The sequence below is a fragment of the Nicotiana sylvestris genome, chromosome 11, assembly GCF_000393655.2.
Source record: "Nicotiana sylvestris chromosome 11, ASM39365v2, whole genome shotgun sequence".
Classification (NCBI taxonomy): Eukaryota; Viridiplantae; Streptophyta; class Magnoliopsida; order Solanales; family Solanaceae; genus Nicotiana; species Nicotiana sylvestris.
In genome coordinates this window covers 140,953,284-140,974,470 of record NC_091067.1, presented here as the reverse complement: position 1 = coordinate 140,974,470, position 21,187 = coordinate 140,953,284, and the positions used below count along the sequence as shown (strand labels likewise).

The 21,187-nt window shown below is 37.9% G+C and overlaps 1 protein-coding gene across 2 annotated transcripts; it reads right to left on the bottom strand.

Moving 5' to 3' along the window:
- Positions 1–5,291: 5,291 nt before the first annotated feature.
- LOC104242078 (arogenate dehydratase 2) lies at positions 5,292–11,604 on the bottom strand. 2 transcript variants are annotated; one of them, XM_009797057.2, is made up of 12 exons: positions 11,255–11,604; positions 11,094–11,161; positions 10,631–10,723; positions 7,850–8,050; positions 7,692–7,772; positions 7,458–7,553; positions 7,298–7,375; positions 7,121–7,210; positions 6,950–7,017; positions 6,729–6,810; positions 6,373–6,442; positions 5,292–5,689 (listed from the first exon to the last, which is right to left on the bottom strand). In XM_009797057.2, the coding sequence occupies exons 1-11, from the start codon at positions 11,526–11,528 to the stop codon at positions 6,383–6,385; spliced, it is 1,191 nt and encodes a 396-aa protein (XP_009795359.1). In that variant the 5' UTR covers positions 11,529–11,604; the 3' UTR covers positions 5,292–5,689; positions 6,373–6,382. The 2 variants fall into 2 exon arrangements, with proteins under 2 accessions (XP_009795359.1, XP_009795360.1); XM_009797058.2 differs by lacking the exon at positions 5,292–5,689 and adding an exon at positions 5,740–5,762.
- Positions 11,605–21,187: the final 9,583 nt, after the last annotated feature.

Here is a 21,187-nt window from a genome sequence, read left to right as displayed (position 1 = left end):
AAATGAAATGAAAAACATAAAAGCTAACAACAAACAACAACAAATAATTTAAATAAGCATTTGAGATGTCGCTCGGCATATACAATAATAAACTCTCGAAATATACACAACACTCCCAAAACTCAGAACACCGTAATTCACAAGCTTCTAAGAATTTCTAACTATTCTATACATTAGTGTCTAGAGAATTAAAGGAAGAATCAACACAAGAAGGGATAGAAGGGGACTCCGAAGTTTGCGGACGCTGGCAGATGTACCTTGAAGTCTCCTGAACAGCAGCAACTGTGCAACTAAACTCGAAGCTGGTAGGAGGTACCTGGGTCTGCACACGAAAAATATGTGCAGGAAAGGAAATGAGTACACCACAACAGTACTCAGTAAGTGTCAAGCCTAACTTCGGTCGAGTATTGACGAGGTTAGATCAGGGACGTACTGGTATAGATATAATAAAAACAAGACAGAATGAAATATCGCAGTAAAAAAATAAAGATCGAAATTTAACAAGAATGAAATCATAGAAAGGTAACAGCTCAGTACACAGAGATAACAACAGGGGATCTCCCGAGATACCGTCTCGTAGTCCCAAACGTAAATATACATGGGATCTTCCAGAATACCGTTCTGTAGCCCCAAAGTAAATATGCAAGGCAGGGGGATCTCCCGGAATACCGTTCTGTAGTCCCAAAGTAAATATGCAGGCTCAAACAACGAAAATAATAGTTACAACAAAAAAAAACTACAGTTTGGACTAAGTACATGGACTAAGTACAAGTCAAGGAAAAACAGGAAAATCTACTAAGCATGCTACACAAAGTTCAGATAAGCAATTAAGGCACGTAGACATGTTGTTTTAAGCTAAACAATATAATTACAAATGCTGATAGAACCTGATAGGTTAAAAGTATCTTGGTCATAAGTACTTTGTTTTATGTTTTGATGATCTAACAAACTTACTATCAAGAACTAGATAAGGAACCTGCCACATATTCTCAAGATGATAAGATCACAAGGTTCCAGCTTGGGTTATGGTTCAACTCTTCAGAGTAGAAGGAACAACTGAGGGAACAGGTCCCTACCAGTTCCTGAGGTGACTATACGAAGTCAACTCTCCAGCTGAAAAAGTTGTTGCTTGTACACGCTATAGTACAGGAAGAGTGCAACATCAACTTTCTATGAAAGACTTTTTACCTACCTTGCTTACATCATTGTATGTGAGGTCACGCATGTATTATTACCACCAAGGGAGGTAAAAACACATTTACTTGAACACTTTGAAATTTCACTCAAGCTCACTCACGTGACCATCCAGAAAGCAAGTCTCAAGTGCTTCAACAACAAAGAACAAAACAACTACGGACCAGTTCCCACATCGAGTTATTATATGTCCATAGTTGAGTTGTAACTTTGTTAATATTCTTACTTGTAACTCCTATTTAGCTTACTAAAAAGCAGTATGTAGGAAACCCTTTGTAAATCTTAAACCTATGTGTTTGGGTCTTGGCTAGAGTTAGTCGAGTTGTAAAGTCTTTGTAATAGAGTTATTACAAAGTGGCTTGTAATAGAGTATTACAAGTTAGTGAGAGATTAAGAGGTTAATTCCTAGGTTGCATAGGTAGTAGTCTAAAAGTTGCTCAGTAGTCAAATTGAAATCCTACAAGGGTAGGTCGTAGTTTTTAATCCCGTTGAGCTGGAAATTTTCCACTTAAAATTTCTCTTGTCATTTATTTACTGCAGTGTGCATGTGTTCTGTTGAACCTGATAGAGAATCTGGTTCTCTATAGAGTTTGGTGGACCCTTATATTCTATCAAACCCAAATAAGAAGAAACATGTTATTACTCAGTACAAATCGGATTTTACAACAAATAGCTCATGTACCCACTCGTCACCTCACGTACACAGCGCTCACATATCGGAAGAGTACCAAATCCTAAGAGGGGTTCCCCCACACAATGTTAGGCAAGCCACTTACCTCGAACCAATCTTAAATCAATCCGTAACAATGCTTTTCCCACGAATATTCGCTCCGAATGGCCCAAAACTAGCAAAAATCAATTACATATCATAAATATAACTACAAGAAACTAATCTAGCTAATGAAATCAAAGCTAAAGCAAAAAATTAGAAAATCACATCAAAAGCCTCCCCGGGCCCACGTCTCGAAATCGGTTAAAAGTCACAAAATATGAACACTCATTCGCTCATGAGTTCATTCGTACCAAAATTACTCAAATCCGATACCAAAATATCGATCAAAATCCCAAAATTTGGCCTAAGAATTTTTCTCAAAATTTTCCCAATTTTTTCACCCCAAATTCCTAATTTAGTGATGAAATTAAAGGCATAATCATGAAATTAACTAAAACTAGGTAAGAATCACTTACCCCAGACAACCACGTGAAAATCTCTCCAAAAATCGCCTAATTCCGAGCTCTCAAGTCCAAATGGTGAAAATGACATAAACCCTCGATTTTAAACTTTTAAATCTGCCCAAGTGCTCTCTTCTTCGCGAATGCGGAAGGACCCTCGCGTTCGCGAAGCACAAAATCGCTTTGGCCCAGAAATCCTTCATCGCGAATGCGAAGACCACTTAGCCCAATCCTACGCGAACACGGAATCAACCTTGCGAATGCGTAGGCAAAAGGCCTGGGGACCCAGCTGTCCCTTTTTCCTCTACGTGAACGCGTTCTAAGCCTCGCGTTTGCGATGCTTCCACTGACCACACCTTCGCGAACGCGGGCTCCCCTTCGCGAACACGAAGAACAAACTTTTGCAGCAAAAAACTTACTATCTTTCCAAAGTCCAAAATGATCCGTTGAGCATCCGAAACACACCCGAGGCCCCCGGGACCTCAACCAAACATACCAACAAGTTCTAAAACTCCAACTTCCAGAATTGGAATCCGACCCAGATATCAAAAAATCCACTACCGGTCAAAATCTCCAAAAATTCGACTTTCGTCATTTCAATCCTAAATCAGCTACAGACCTCCAAAACACAATCCAGACACGCCCTTAAGTCCAAAATCATCCAACGAAGCTAACGGAATCGATGGAACTCCGTTCCGAAGTCGTCTTCACACAGTTCCGATTACGGTCCAAATTCTAAGACTTAAGCCCCGTTTAGGGACTAAGTGTCCCAAAACACTCCAAAAAACAAAACGAAAGCTCCCGGCAAGTCACATAAGCAGAAAAAGATACGGGGGAAGCAGTAAATAGGGGATCGGGGCTATAGCTCTCAAAATAACCGGCCGAATCGTTGCAGAAGATTTGAAAGGAAGACATCGGTTAGAAAAGAGTATTCAATGAGAACTCGTTACAAAGAATCTTTGTATTAATGCCCAACTGTTAGGCATCCATCAAGAAAAAGAGATTTATTCACATTAAAGAAGAGTTTGATTTGAGGATTTTATCTCCCTGATAAAGCTATAGTTAGGGAAATTTGTATCCATGAGAAGACACGTAAAATTCTGTCAGCAAAAGCCAAAATGTGTTCTTATTTTATCAATCTATTTTTTTTCTTTTGTTCTTGATATTCTTTTTATCACTGCTTCCGGATAAGCTAAGTTCATAACTAGACTTGTATTTCAAAATTATTTTAATAAACTTATTTATGTTCTTATTTATTTTATATTCTTGAATCAAATTATTTCATATGTTTATAAATCACGTTACAATTTCAACTATACCGGATAAACACGAGTGAGGTTTTAACGTGGAGAATTTTTTTTTCCTTCACGAAAACGGGGTCAAAATTGATTCTGTTATGTGATGGATGAGAATTTTGCCTTTTGGATGTTAGTAAATAGCCTGCAATTACGGTGAAACGTTATATGTTTTGGCCAATCAAACCTACTAGAAAATTTAGTAAATAAAAAGGAAAGCAAATGTCAACTTATCCTTGAACCATTAGTCTCATTGAGTCATTGTATTTTGGGGAACTGATGAAATCTTGGTGAAACGTCATGTACTCGGGCAAATGGCTTTCTTCTATGGAACATTATAATTTTTCTTAGTTGAAGAAATCACTCAGTAGGAAATTAATTATTTCTTTTTAGTGAGAATAGGGATTAGCAAGGATAAATGAAGTAAATCAAAAGAGGCTAAAACAAATGTTGTCGTGTAGAGGTAAAGAGAAAATCTAATTGGAAGAAAGGCGTTTTTTTGGCTTCATTTCATATAGCAAATAGCGAGTAGGAAACTCCAACTTGATAGTAAGTTAGGACACACCTACTAAGTTGGGACTTGTGAATTCTTGATCCCTATGGTGTTCACTATGGTAATATTTTTAGTTTTATGACCCTTTTTTTTTCCTTTTATAGGAATATCTATCTCTTTTTCTCTCGTTGTCTAGTCTATAAAGCATCTTGTTGTAGTGGGGAGAGTGGAAAGTAGTGGCTGTAACTTTCTTTTTTTCCAAAAGAAAAATTATTCAAGGTCTGTGCATGGACTTAAAGCAAACGCAATCTCTAGTGTTGTCTTGCACGTAATGCTCACTAGCGTTGGATCAAATGTGGAAAGTACAGCTCAGAGGCATGCACAAATTATAGAACATTGTCTTTTCTTAATTAAAAGGAAGTTAATACTTCCATGCAAATGGTACATTGTTCGTCCTTCATGCTATATTTATCCTGAAATTTGGCGTTTATGCCTTATCATGAAGAACCTAAACATTTTCTTCTTTTCAGGTTTGGGAAATAGCCACTTTTGTGGCTTCGTATTTGGAAGCTAACCATTTTCGGAATTAGACCAGTGGTTTGAAGTTCCAAAGTGGATCTCGTATGAATCTGAAGTTTGATTTCAAAACTAATAGTCAGACCACGAATTTCATTTTAGAAAGTGATCAACTTTTAAATACGACCATGCAAAGCCAGTGATTTGATGTGAACCCAGCAAAACCATGTCTGGTTTTTGTTCCTACATTGAGCCGTTGAGCGTCAACTATGCTAGTAGCAGATGCAAAAGGAGTTCAAAATGTTGCGTTTATTGGAAATATGAGCTCAAAACGACTAATGTGTGTGCGCGTGTGTATAAAAAAAGAAAAAATAGGTTAAATTGAACCCACTTCTATCACTATAGGTCGATCTCTGGCTAGCAGTTACAATAGAAGATGGGGACACCTTTTGGTCCTTTCAGAAATTTGACCACAAATTCAGAACAAATTTCCCTCGTCTATCAATTTTTAACAAACAAGGCAGCATTTATAAAGGATTCAACAGTTTGAGCCAACTAAAAGACCAGTTGTTAATTACTAGTGTCTGTAAGAGCACCGACACTAGTTGCAAGTTGCCAAATGCAATAATCATCTCTGTTCTTGATAAATAAATACTTCTAACAAAAGACAGATGAATACATCTATTCTCTGCTCTTATACATTTCACTCCTTCAACAACCAATACTATCCGGACCCGGGAACCTAAGGAAACAGATCTGGGATTGAAAATAAAGAGGAACACAAGAAAAGAAGATAGATTCTGGGTTTTTTTAATTTAAAAAAAAAAAGAAAAGAAAAAGAACACAAGTAATTACACGTATCAAATTGCAGTTGGCAAAAGAAAACTGTATCATGGTATCAACAGAACCGCTGAGTACGTACTGTAGTGCGCTGCATGGTATCTATAATGATATTGCAGCAATTGGAGAGAGGAAATACCAATTTCACCAGCGTGCGTCTTGCATAGAGTGTGATTGCCTGCATTAGCAATTAATGCTAGTAATGAGAATTGTTAAATTCAGATTTGGCTTAAGACGCAGAGTGTGATTGCCTGCATTAGCAATTAATGCTAGTAATGAGAATTGTTAAATTCAGATTTGGCTACAAGTATTACAAAATCAAGAATAAGTAAACATCAACTAACATGCCAAGCCTGACTATCAACTAGCAATTCTAGTCAAGATGCTTCTGTTTAGGCTTTAGCAATTCATATAAGCTTAGTCATTGCGTAACCTTATAGACTATTCAACTGTAGTTTCCCCTCTCATGTCATTAAATTTCATTAGGCCAAAAAAAAAATTACTTTGTTGGAGGTGGGGTGGGGGTGGGGGTGGGGTTACTGGAAAAGGAAGGAAAGACGATACGAATAGAAGCCAAAAGATCTGCTATTCTTCTGATTACCTGTTTCCTCTTTTGATTATACTTAATTTGAGGATTCTCTGTCCTATATTCCCATATTGCTTTTTCCATATAGGCCACAATTTACTTCAACATTGAACAGGAAAAAGACATGAATTCGTAAAAATTCATAAAAAAGGTATCTCCCTTGAGCAATAAGGCAAATAAGCCCCTTGAGCAAAATAATATTTTTTACTGGAGAAGAGCAAAAAAGGTATCTATAATGGATCTCTCATAAAAATTCTCAAACATTCAAGTAATACCATGTAAATGTCAAGCTACACCACTATCTGAAGGGTAACTCCCTAATACTCGCAGAAAGGTTGCAAATTCCTGCAAGGGAAAAACAATTCTCGTTCAGTGTTCAAGTACCCACTAGTGAATTCGTTTTTTTTTTAAATTATTATAAAAAGGGAGGAAGGGGAGGGAGAAATGGGAGAGGGGAATACTCTATGGAAAATCGAACCCCCACCTACACAGGGGCGGTTTAGGTATCCCACAAGTGAGCTACCCTGAATCACCTTATACACTTCGACATCTCTTTTGAGTGGTTTTACTTTGCTCCTTCCTATATGAATGACCAATAAATACTACAACATCAAGTAAGTCTAAGAAGTACCTTGAGATGCCCCAGAGCATTTTGAGCCCTTTGGTCAGCCATAGATGCTTCGAAATCCACATAGAAAAGGTAAGGAAAGTATCTGCATAAGCATGTTGCACACAATTAGGAAGTCCACAACAGCAATGCAATGACATTGTAACTAAACGTTCTTCTGATCATAAGATGGTACTAGCATTTAGAAACTGCAAAAGTAGAGGGAAGACATGTATGATGCATACTTTGGAAACCCATCTGTACTATCATCAAGCACCCGCAAAGCCTGCTTTTGCAGCGGACGACTCTCAATCTGACCCAAAATTTAAAGTAGAACATCCAAAAAAAAATTGACTTAGTATATCTTACCTGTGGCCTGAGAAATAACAGAGTATTTTCAGCAGAGAAAGACTAACCTTAGTAAGGTTGATATTTCGCATAGCAAAAACAGCAAGTGCCTTGAAAAGCACACCAGGACCTTCATCGAGCGAAAAGACCACACTTGTCTGTCACGATCAGTAGATAAGCACATATGAATTCAGTTATAAAGTATTTGCTCCACATTTGAAGAGTTGCTAAACTGCAGAACTAACCTTGAATGGTTTATCAGTACCAGGAATAATGGGCTCCCTAGCCAGCATAAGGAAGCGAGTGACATTATCAGAGTCATCCTGAAAGAAAAATACATCAGAAAACTGACAAATGATTAAAATGTTGTCGACAGCTAGATTGTCAAACCAGACTTCTGCACACCTGAATATCTTGTGCAAGCACATTCAAACCATAGATCCTAGCTGCAGCCAAACTTGCAACTGCCCCTGCATCTTTTAGTTTTTGGAATGCAATATACTGCAGAAATAATCAAAGAAAACATATCATGATTCAAAATTCTCAAGATAACTGGTTGAATCAACTAAGTATAATTTACCAGACCAATTACAGAATCTTCTAAATTCCAAAAGTGCAGAAGTTAGAATATTGTCTCACCTTTGCTGCACCAGCAGTATCATCCACAGCTTCTCTGACCAACCCTAACTTTGTTAATGTGTTCTCACACTGTGCAAGAGCCTATGTACCAACCAGGTTTTCGATAAATAAGCATGTGTGTCAAGCATATAAACAATTAGGAAGCAAAAGAAACATGCCTGAGGATGGCTAAGAACTCTTTTCAGGTCTTCAATTTTGACGCCATTGTTAGCCATTAAACAGTGCCGAATTGCAAGTTTGACTTCTCCAACTATATGTAGACGGTGTCTCAGTAAAAGGTCATAATTCCTGTGAATACTCCCCCCTAAAGAGTTTTCTATTGGTAAAACTGCTCTATCAACAAGCCACCTTTCAACAGCCTATCAAACAAGAAAGGAACATGGTTTGATTTTACTCTATATATGTGCAAAAGAATGTGAAACTAGCTTCTGCTGCATCTAGAACTTACTGTTAAGTCTTTAGTGACCTTACTCTTTAAGAAAATATAAATTAATGACACAAGCCAGCGTAAGAATCTTTAGTGACCTTAGTCTGGCAGGCCCCAGCTATTATGTCTTGCATAACCAAATTAGTTTACTCAGACAGACTGAAACCATTTCACAAGAAATTTCAATCCAGCCCGACGCCTGTAGTACAAATTTTGAGATTTGGTTATCTGTACCACTGTACAGCATTAAAAAGATCAGATAAGCCCGCTAGGCCTAACATTACCTAAAGGAGAATTGGTACCATTCCTTAAGAGCAAGCAGATAATACTTATGATCAGACAATTTATGGCTGCCAATTCTGAAAATGTTGTGATTACTGCCAGACTTTCTACGCATCCCTACATGCAATAGTCATTTCTATTACTTCTTACAAAACCCAACCAGTTTCCAGCTCAAAATAGATTATGCAAGCAAACATTATAAAATAATTGGCTAAGATATATTTTACATAGCTTTCTTGAAATTACCTCTAGATATTTATAGAAGACACCAATACAGGGTTCGTGATCTAACCCAAGCCCCGACATGGTGATTTTTGAAAAGCATAAAGAGAGACAGAGATAGATAAAATCAAAGGAAAAAGTATGGGAAGAACTAGATTATAGAGACATAATATGAACATAAGGGCCTCTTATGAAGTCTTTGGGTGAGCAAACGAAAGCAACAAGAGGATATAACAGCATTTTTCACATAACAATTCAAGCCAATAAGCTACTTCCAGCATCTTCCAGTATCTCCCAGCTTGGGAAGCTTGTTCATAAATACTTGAAATTTCTTATACAGGTAGATTCATGTTTGACTAACTGATTTCTTCATATCCATATAGAAGAAAATGCAATATTTGAACTATTGGCACCCAGTATGAGAAAAGGAAAAATAAGTCCATCTTTTATGAATAAAAAATATAGGTTCCATAATCCCTAACCAAGCCAAAAATTAAGGATTCTAGCAACAGCAAGTTACTGTTGAAGTTAAAGTGGGTCAACATTTTAACACATGGTGCAATAGTTTAAACTTTTTTGGCTAATATAACTAGAATTCCAACATTCATGACATGGAAAACCATAATAACCACGTCTTATGCAAGGAACAGAGCAGTCATGAGTTCCTTCAACATGTTAAATAGATATGAAGTTATCCCTTTGGTTGGAATAAGTGTCAACACAAGTAGCAGGATTTGAAAGTCATCATAAAGAAAGCATTATAACGAATAATCTGGAGTAATAATTTAGTATTGACAATTTCTTAAGTTCTTTTTTTATTTAAGGATATTCAACAACTATCTCAGTCAGCCTTCTATTATGTTACCCTCTGTCTGTGGTACTTGCACCCTTGATAGGGTGTAACCATTATAATATTATCCAATTTTATGCTGTCTCTAGTCTCTTTTTGGTGTACTTCTGAGGTCCCTTGTTGAATAGAGGATTGGGCCACTTTTGTCGAGAACCATATTTTGATGTAACTTCTCTTTTTTGATTTCGTCGTGGTTATTATGTAACTTCTCTTTTGTCTAGAGTTTTGCCTTGTCTGACTAGTAGTAGTAGTAGTACTAGTAGGGTACCTTCCTATTCCTAGTCCCTTGTTTCTATACGGTATGTCACTATTAGCAGTAGGATTGGAACTATTCTTGTAGTTTCATACCCCTGGATCTCTGTCATTATTCGTTGTATTATTTGCTCACACTGTCTTATTACATTGTTGTTGCTACTGTTTCTCTATTGCTCCATCTTTTTTACGTTCTTGAGCCGAGGGTCTTTCCGAAACAGTCTCTCTACCTGCATAGGTACGGGTAAGGTCTGCGTACACACTACCCTCCCCAGACCCCACTTGTGGGATTCCACTAGGTGGTTGTTGTTGTTGGCGTGGTTATTATGGAGGACATGCCGATGTCTATAAGCCCTATGGTAAAAATTTAGACTATTACGATGTGACGGATTTTAGGAGGTTGTTGTAAAGGATATTTGGCTCCTTTTACGTAATTCTCTGTACCATCATAGTACCTTTAGCAATAAAATTGCCCTTACAAAAAAAATATTATTCAATTTTGTGGCCACTTGCCACACATCCAATGCAACACTTTGTAATTTTGTGACATTATATGCAGGATCTAGAGGCTCAATATTCACTCCGGTGTAACATTGCTCGTCTCACAAATCACAACCGTTCTACAGAAATTGTTTATTAATTTGTTAGATATCTTCCTATCAAATAATACCTCATAGCACTCCACTTCAACCATCCTATTTTAATTCTAGAACAGATATAATAAGCATTAGCTTTTTTACTTTATCTTTGAAAAATAAATACTCATTAAACAATACAAAGTAACCAATGATGGATAAGTTTACAACTATGGTTAACTGTCATCCGCTCCTACGCACAAAGAAATGCATAATTCATTGATGAAAACAATCGTTGCCTTAATTGAGTGGAAACCAAAGAAAGACTCACTTCAAAAGCAGTATCAAATTGTTCACAGGGAACTGCTTCACAGTTTGGATATGCTTTCTCTGCTGCTGATTCACTGTAAGCACCACGCACTCCCTGATAGATCAATACATAACCAATCAGGATCGTCCACAAGCAACCTGATTAGCAGAGGCGTATCCAAAATTTGAAACTAGTTGGTGCACTGTCTTATATATATATAGTTACACACACACACACTGACAGCATAAGAAGTTTTAACATCATCAGTGAATTTTAAAATCTGATAGCAGGTTAGTTAGCATTTTTACCGGATTACTAATTAACGCTTATCAAGTGATTTACCTATAATTACCTAATAAGTGACATGATTGTGTAAGTATTTTACACCTTCAGTGTACATAACTTAAACTCTATATTTACAATCCGCCTTTTTTAATCAATGTCTAAAGAAAATGTAAACGCACGCATTACACCCACTCATAACCTGATAAGCAACCCGAAGACGAGACCCTTCGGATGCCATATTGCTCAAATCAGCCGACGTCAATGGCCCTAAATTCATCAAACACAAAATATCAATACAATTGCATTATCAAAAAAAGCCCTAAGTTTATCGAAATTGATCAATTTTAAACTGTAACCTACTTGGAAGGGGATTAGGTGAATCCTTGGCATTGAATTCATAAGGATGTTCATCATTGACTTTATTAAGCTCAATTGCTTGACCTTTCTTAATATCGCCTCCGAATGGGCGGTTGCTTTGGTCGCCGGAACCATCGGCGCAGGCGTAGATCGAGAGACAACGACGTCCTTTAGGTAATGGAGTCAAGGAGATGTGAGTGAGGGATGAGAGATTTGAGGTGGTTGTTTCAGGAGGAGGGAGGTGGATTTTTGGAGACCTTAAGATGGTGGCCGCCATGGTGGTTGTTCACTGTGTGTATGTTGTTGCATGAACGAGATAACCGAGAGCGGGAGAAGAGATGGTGTCAGTGTCACTGTTTATTTGGTGGAAGTTTTCCAAATTATAGCAAGCTTATAAAATAACCTTATTTCTCATTTTCTTAAAATACTTTTTAAAAAAGTACTTGTGTTTGGCTAACTAATTTGAAAATACTTTTGAGCAATAATTAGTGTTTGGCCAAGCTTTCAAAAACTGCTTCTAAATGTATTTTTCTCAAAAGTGCTTCTCAGAAAAGTGTTTTTGGAGAGAAGCTACCTTTTTCTATTTCTCCAAAACTGCTTCTGCTTCTCCTCAAAAGCACTTTTTTTCCTTCCAAAAGCTTGGCCAAACACCTCAATATTTGGCCAAAAGTGCTTTTGGCCAATTTAAACACTTTTGACTCAAAAAAAGTTTGGCCAAACAGGCTATTAGTCCCGCTAATTTTGATTCAGAAAAGGGTCATTTGTTTCCTTCTACTTTAATTTATTGTATAACCTAGTCCCCATTATACTTTCTCGCTAATAAAATTTCTATTGCCCGCCAAAGTTTCAGATTTATCTCCTTTTTGACAAAATGGGACATGTGGTATCTTTGAACTTAAAAACTCATCCCACTAGTGGACTAACCCGCCCGACTCATAATCCGTCGATTCCTCCACTCTAAATTAAAATACCCGATAAACTAATACAACCCTAAACCATAGCAACCAAATCTAGAGTTCTATTGTTTTCTCTCCTCTTTTTTCTTCTTAAACTTTTGTGTTAGGACTGTTTAGGTTGTTGAAAGGCATACAATGTCGGAGAATAGTTGTTCATCGAAGATGATGTGTCATTGTGGAGAAGTTACCAATCATGTCACTTTGAAAATCGCATAAACCCACGAAGGAAATTCTACAAGTGCCCTAAACCTGAGGTAATTTTTTTCCCTTCCATATCTATTAATATCCATTGTTTCAACAGTTGTTTGTGTTTCGTTTAGAATGAAGGATGTGGTTATTGGAAATTGCACGATAAAGAATTCCCCGATGTTGCATTAATTACAATTAATAATGTACGATTAGAAGCTACAAATCGAGAGATTAAAATATTGAATATTTCTTTGAAAGCGCTTAAAGTTGAAAGTGATGGCTTGAAGGAAAAGGTTAAAGTATTAGAGGCAATGAAGAATTCTGAAGTTAAAAAAGTTATGAAATTGGAAGACAAAGTGTTAAAGATGAAGACGTTCATCATAGTTTTCAGTGCCCTAACTGCTGGATTTGCTTCCTCGTTTATGAAGTGAATTACTTTGTACAATCTTGTATCTTTAATGTTTTCATTTAGTACCACTGGAAACTATTAGTTAACTGACTTTTGTTGGCTAAAGTAATATTTATAATGTATGGATTCCAGCCGTTTATCATTTCAAATGACAATTATTAGTTCAATCTTTCCAGTAAAATTTGTTATGTTAGTAACATGAGTGATGTTGGTTCCAGTAGAATTTCCAATAGAATTTATCATCTTTCCAGTAGAATTTGTCGGAGCAGACAATAGTTAATCTATGTACATTACCAATAGCAAAAATAAGGTCTTAAATATGTACATTACCAACAGCAGAAAGAAGTCACAACTGATTAAAAAGGGCTAATTAACTGCATAAATGTAACGACCCGACCAGTCGTTTTAAGAATTAATGCCCCGATCCCCTATCAACTACTTTTCCCGTGATTGTTTCTGCTATTGTAAGTTGTCGAGAGGATCCGTTTTGGGTTTCGGAGTATTTTGGGACACTTAGTCCCTAAATTAGAGTTTAAGTTTTAGAATTTGGACCATAGTCGGAGCAGTGTGAAGACGACCTCAAAATAGAATTCTGTAGATTCCGTTAGCTCCGTTAGGTGATTTTGGACTTAGGGGCGTGTTTGGATTGTATTTTGGAGGTCCATAGCTTATTTAGGCTTGAAATGCCGAAAGTTGAATTTTTGAAGTTTCCGGTTTGATGATGAGATTTTGATGCAGGGGTCAGAATGAAATTTCGGAAAGTTGAGTAGGTATGTGGTGTCATTTGGGACGTGTGTGCAAAATTTTAGGTCATTCGGGCGAGGTTTGATAGACTTTTTGATCGAAAGCGGAATTTAAAAGTTTTGTAACCCTTAGGCTTGAATCCGAGGGTGTTTTGATGATTCGATGTTGTTTTAAGTATTTCGAAGATTGGTACAAGTTTGAATAGTGGTATATGACTTGTTCGTACTTTTGGTTGAGGTCCCAAGGGGCTCGGGATGATTCCGGATGGTTGACGGGAAAGTTGGGAGTTAGAGTGTGCAGCTTTCTGTCATAACCGCACCTGCGGATTGGGGACCACAGGTGCGGAATAGCAGAAGCGTGTGTTCAGTCTCCGATGTGGCCAGATGAGGGAAAGTTAGAAGTCACAGGTGCGGGTACTTTATCGCACCTGCGGGACTGCAGGAGCGGGTATATGGGTGCAAGTGCGGTTCCAGTGCATTAAGTGAAAAGCGCATATGCGGTTGGTTAGACCACAGAAGTGGCATCACAGAAGCGAGAAAAGTGTCGCAGGTGCGGAATCCCTGGGCTAGAACCTATATCAGGTTTCCTTCACGATTTTCAGCTCTATTTCACCATTTTCAAGTCGGATTGGGAGCTTTTTGGGAGATTTTGAAGAGGGAATTCAAGGGAACTTCGTGGAGTAAGATCTTTGGAACCAAAACTCATTTCCATGGTGATGTTCTACTGATTAGACAAGAAATTTATGGAACTAGTGGTTAAAAATTGGGGGTTTAGGGTTTGAAATTGGAGACTTTGATGTAGGGATTTGATGGGTCGTTTGTGGTCAGAGTTTGATGTATTTGGTATGTATGAACTCATGAGAGTGTAGGGATTCTAGTTTTGTGAATTTTATCCGATTCTGAGATGTGGGCCCGGGGGACTTTTTGGGCGATTTTCTTACTTTCACGTGTTAGCTTTAAATTAATTAGTTGAATTAGTTACTTGAAGTTATATTTACATTATGCAATTACTTTGAATAGATTTGGGCCATTTGGAGTCGGGTACTCATGGCAAGAACGTGATTTCGAGTTGATTGAGCTGGTTCGAGGTAAGTGGCTTGCCTAACCTTGTGTGGGGAACTCCCCTTAGGATTTGGTATTGTTGTTATATGAGTGTCGTGTACGTGAGGTGACAAGTGCGTACACGTGCTAATTGTTGAAAATTCTATTTTCATTAAACTAATACCATGTTTTCTTGTAGTTTAGCGAATACTTGTACTTGAATTCTCTTGTTTATATTAGGAAAAGCATGCCTACGTGACCTAATTGTCTTTCCTACTTTAATTGCTTACTTGTACACTGTGCAACATGTTAGAGTAGAAATTCCCATCTAATTCGTGAATAGAATTGTATACTTTTTCTGAGATGGTTGTGTGTTCACTTTGGGACTACGGGACGATATCCCGGGAGATCCCCCCTGCTTGTTTACTTTGGGACTACAGATCGGTATTCCAGTAGATCCCCCTGCACATTTATGATTGGGATTACGGGACAACACCCGGTAGATTCCCCGTACTAGATATTTACTTTGAAACTACGGATTGGTATTCCGGGAGTTTCCCTTGCACATTTATGATTTGGACTATGGGACGATATCCCAGGAGATCCTCTGGACATTTACGTTTGGGACTACAGGACAATATCCCGGGAGATTCCCTGTTGCTATTTTTATACACTGAGTTAGATTCTTTATGTGATTTTATTTGTTATAGACTGTTAGCACTTTAATTATATTGTCGTATTCTATACTGCTTTACCTTATTTTTCATCTATAATCAGTAGGACTCTGACCTTCCTCGTCACTACTCGACCGAGGTTAGGCTTGGCACTTACTGAGTATCGCTGTGGTGTACTCATGCCCTTTCCTGTACATATTTTTCGTGTGTAGATCCAGGTTCTTCGGCTCAGCCATACCATCAGTGAGGCAAGGCGATCTTCAAAGACTTCAAGATATATCTTCCGCGTCCGTAGACCGATGAGTCCCTCTTTATTCTCCCTTCTAGCTTTAGTTCTCCTGTATTTACTTTTGTTTAGACATTCTGGAGTTAGAACACTTGTAGTTATTCAATAACTTGTGATTTCATGAGATTCCGGATTTTGGGAGTTGTTTCAGTTTGAGAGTTTGTATTGTATATGCCGAGCGACATCTTAAACGTTTTATTTATGTTTTATCCACAGTTTTTGGCTAGTTTTATCTTTCGTTTCTTTTTTCCGCAAATTGCTAGGCTTACCTAGTCGTAGAGACTAGGTGCCGTCACGGCAGTTCACGGAGGGCGAACTCGGGTCTTGATAATAAATTACCAATACACTAATTAATTACATAAATTACCAACTGATAACACACTAATTAAGAGAAACAACAACATAAATTACCAACTGATAAAACAGTAATTAAGCGAACAAACAGTACCAACTTACCAAGTCAGAAGTTTGACATTTACATCAACTTAGAATAGTGGATGCTATGTTATAACTTATAACCGCAAAAACTTACACAACCTAAGTCATAACATGACATCCACCTCTAAAGTTACACAACCAAACATTACCAAGTATTGTCATAATGCAGTAATTACATGCTAATTTAAACCAACGCAAACTAAAAGAAAGTGACATGGGACATATCAGATCCCCTTTTTTGGTATCAATTTCTGGACTTTCTGTCTATGTTGCTTCTCCAACTGATCTCTAGTCATTGCAGCCTTTCCCTTCCATGTCAAGTTTGTTGGTGAGTAAGGAAGATCAGTTGGTTCTGTTTTAGTATTCTGTTAATTATTCCTGTAAAGTTATTATTAACTGTTAGGCTTTCCTAGTCGTAGAGACTAGGTGTCATCACGATATCCTATAGAGGAAAATTGGGATAGTGACAAGTTGGTATCAGAGCTCTAGGTTCATAGGTGTTACGAGCCATAAGCAAGTTTAGTAGAGTCTAATGGATTGGTACAGAGACGTTTTTACTTATCTTCGAGAGGTTACAGAACTTTTCGAAAAACATCACTTCTTTGATTCCTTATCGTGTGAATTAGTTGATTTCAAAACTGAGTCTTTGACTTTCTATTCTCTCACAGATAGTGAGAACACGCACTGTTGGATCCGGCGATCAGACAAATGCGCCCTCTGCGCCAGCTGCGAGAGACCGGGACTGGGTGAGAGGCAAAAGAGGGGCACGTGGTGTAGCTAGAGCACCTGTCCGAGCTGCGATAGAGGAGCCACCAGTAGCTCTAGTTGGGGGACAGACATACGAGGCGCCTGTTGCCACCCCTACACTATAGGAGACCCTTACACAGTTCTTGAGCATGTTTAGTACTCTAGCTTAGGCGGGGTTGATTCCACTTGCACCAGCCACATCTCATGCTGGGGGAGGAGCTCAAACTCCCGCGGCCCGTACCCAAGAGCAGCGGGTCCAGGTCCATTAGGTCATAGAGGTCATACCAGTACAACCTGTTATTTACTGTCATACGTGTTGATAGTGCCTCATTCAATGTAATAATTTCTTGATATTTTTTCCCAAGCGTTGTGTACGGTGTGAAGCTTCTTTTCGATTGCTGCAATTCTAACGTCCAAACATCTTCCTAACTTCTTTTAGGAAGTCATATATTGGCAATTCTCTTGTAATACAAGTGTCGAATTGATTGACTTTGCAATATTTGACGTCTTAGTCCATTCCCTGTTAACATGTGCATACAACCTAGCTCACTTTTTGTATCCAGCTAATTCCAAGTAATCTTTCACCCGAATATCTACCTTCTCCACCTTTTTCATTAGACTATCAAATTCATCCGATGTGTATACTTTTTCCATTGAAAAGTATAACTCACTCAACTTCCCATGACTCTTTTTGAATTTCTTGTATACGTTGTTCCATAGATGCCATATACAAGCAAAATGAGGTATAGTATGATACACTCTAGATATAGATTTGATGATGCTCTCATTCCTATCTAAAATGATGCATATGTTTTCCCATTCGCCATAAGCTACCTTAAATTGCTCAAAGAACCACAACCAATGAGCATTATTCTCTGAATCAATTACAACATATGCTAGTGACAGTATATGTCCTGTAAATACAATTGCATACAGACAAAAAATATCATTACAATTGTATTAAAAATCAAAATAGTATTTTATATGTTAGTCTAACTTGTGTGTAATTTTTTAATTAACCAACCTACACCATCCAACGTGATAGCCGAGACGAATGTCCTGTGTATGTTGATTTTAGGTGGATACCATCCACAACGACGATGTATGTATAGTAATCGAACCCCTTTATAAAAGCATACAACGATATATATAAATACATGAACTCATTTTTAGGAGATGTTTCCATTCTAATATGTGAACCAAGATAAGTTATATCCAGTGTATATAATTACCCTGGTAATTTATTATATGAATCAGCTGGTTCACCCCTCAGGAAATTCACTGCTTTATCTCTAGCGCTCCACGTGTAACGACCCGACCAGTCGTTTTACTTTCTAGAACTCCGTTCCCTTAAATAAGACTTTCCATATATTTTTTTACTGTTCTATGACTTGCGGGGATAGTTAGTTTAGGATTTGGAAGGGTTCGGGTTGAAATCGGAACACTTGGTTCCTTAAGTTGGCTTAAAAGGCTAAGTTTGACTTCGGCCAACATTTTGAGTAAACAACCTCAGAATCAGGATTTGACGGTTCCAATAGGTTCGTTTGATGATTTTGGACTTAGGCGTATGTTCGGATCGGGGTTTAGATAATACGGGAGCGTGTCGGTGCCTAATAGTGAAAGTTGGCATTTTGAGCAAATTCCATAAGTTTGGGTTGAAATGGATTTTTACATTATAGATATCCGTTTGGGATTCCGAGCCTGGGAATAGCTCCGTACGATGATTCTGGACTTGGGAGCACATCCGAAAGTGGAATCGGAGTCCGTAGGTTATTTTGGAGTCATTTGGCGAAAGTTAAAAATTTGAAGTTTTGAAAAGTTTAACCGAAGTTGGACTTTTTGATATCATATTCAGATTCAAGTTCTAAAAGTTTGAGTAGGTCCATAATGTAATTCAAGACTTGCACGCAAAATTTAGCGTCATTCCGAGTTGATTTGATAGGAATTGGACGCGCGAAAGTGTTTTTAAAAGTTTTTGAGTTCATGAGTAAATTCATGCGTTTTGGCATCCAATTAGTGGTTTTTGATGTTATTCAAGTGTTCCGATCGTGCGAGCAAGTTTGTATGATGTTATTAGACTTGTGTGGGTGTTTGGTGTGGAGTCCCGAGAGCTCAGATGAGTTTTGGACGTTCGGAAGGAATGGAAACACCTCAGTTTTCTGGTGTTTCTTGGCAGCAGTTGCAGGTCTCGCAAATGCGAGAAATTGTTCGCAAATGCGAACCTAACATTTGTGAGAAGGGCTTGGCAATTGCGAAGGAGCCCGACCTAGGCAGTGTTAGCATTTGCGACACAATTGCCGCAATTGCAATCCTAGCAGAGTCCGCATTTGTGACTCTTTGGTCGCATTTGCGACCTTAGCAGCTGAAGCCCAGGCTTCACATTTGCGAGGCTTTTGTCGCATTTGCGACCATCGTATTTGCGAACCTGGTGTCGCAAATGTGACATACGAGCCATGTGCCCAGCTCATTTAATGCGAGACTTAGGCCATTTATCTTATTTCACTTCATCTCTTAGGCGATTTTTGGAGCTTTTGGAAGAGGGTTTTCACCTATCACTTTGAGGTAAGTAATTGCGATACAACATGGGTTAAATACATAGATTATGGGTAGATTAACATGTAAAAATTAGTGAAAATCAAGGGTTTAGATGAAAACCTAGATTTTTTTTATATATAAATGATATTTAACCATGAAATTGGTTATGGAACTTAGTAAAAATCATATATTTATATTCCTAAGGTTATGGATAACAACTTTCTTTGAAAATTTCTGGAATCTGGGCACATAGGTCCCGGGGGTGAATTTTAGGAATCCTGCATTTAGGGTTGGGCAACCACTTAAATAGTTAGAATATGAACTTTTGAACATATATTGATTAGTTTTTACATTATTTAATAGTTTTGGATTGTTCGGCACTGATTTGAAGGTTTGAGCATAATCTTGGACCAGAAAATAGGCCTTGGGACGAGGTAAGTCTCTTTTCTAACCTTGTAAGAGGGAAATTTTCTCATGGGTGAACTTAATTGATATGTGTTGTTATTTGTGGGGGCTACGTATGTACGAAGTGACAAGAGTCCGTATGTAGCTACTATTCTTGTTTATGTCCGGGTAGTTTTAGGTTTACACCATGCTTTGTGGACACCGTTAACTGATTATATTTTTTAATTGTATCGAATGGAAATAAGTTGAGGATTTTAATATTTCAAAAGCTTCAAGTTGAATTTCATTTATTTGAAAAGAATCGAGAAAGGTTATGATTTATTGATAAATTTATATTTGACCGCGTCGCAAGTATATTTCGCGAGCGGGGTGATTCTTTCCACTACTCTCATGGGAGCGGTCCGTCCGCCTTTGCAGGTTAATAGATGCATCTATGGTTCGTGCCATTCGACCCTTGGATCGGGCCGTACGTCTTCGACATAATTCGTGCGTAATAATAGGACTGGAAATCCCTTTCATAATTGGTATTAATTCATTTGTTTGAGAGATTATTTGTTTTGAAATGAAGGAAATGATTGGGTTCTTAAATATGGGGAAAGGTTTGTTTAGATATCTCTTATTTTGAGTTTTATTGTCATCTCTATATCATATGTTTTAACTAGAATTTCATAGTATCATATTGTTGGCCCTTAGTAAGTGTCGGAGTCGACCCTTCGTCACTACTTCTTCGAGGTTAGACTAGATGCTTACTAGGTACATATTATTTATGTACTCACGCTACACTTCTATACTTAATTGAACATGATCTGAGGTAGGTGCATCTGGTTACCAGTCCGGCGTGCATATTTGATCCCTATCTCGAGACTTCACGGTGAGCTGCCTTCCGAGCCGTTCTGCAGCAGCTGGAGTCTTCCTTATATTATATTTTTCTGTCTATTTCCTTTCGGACAGTAGACTAGTTTTCTTTTGTATATTCTACTAGAATGCCCACATACTTGTGACACCAGGTCTTGGCACACACACTAGTAGACTCATAATTTTGGATTTGTTTTTATGATTACGATTTGCACTCATTTACTATCGCTTAATTAATTTACATCTGTAAATTTCTAAACCTTTTAACAAACGAGGAAATGTTATCCACTTAGTAATTTATTTAAAACGGGAAACTACTAGTTTGATCAGTGTAGGATTTCCTAACAATGGTATTGGGCGCCATCACGGCCTATAATGGAATTGGGTCATGACAACATGGTATCAGAGCATTAGGTTCACATAGGTCTCACAAGTTATGGGCAGGCCTAATAGAGTCTTGTGGATTGGTGCGAAGACATTTGTACTTATGTACGAGAGGCTATAGTGTCACGACCCAAACCGATGGGCCGCGACGGGTGCCTGAGTCCTACCTATCAAACACCCCTAAGCATGCGTTTAAGATATGAACCTAAATAACATTTGCTGCATTACGAAATTAACATATGTGAAGGAAAACTGCCATCAAGGCATATGTACG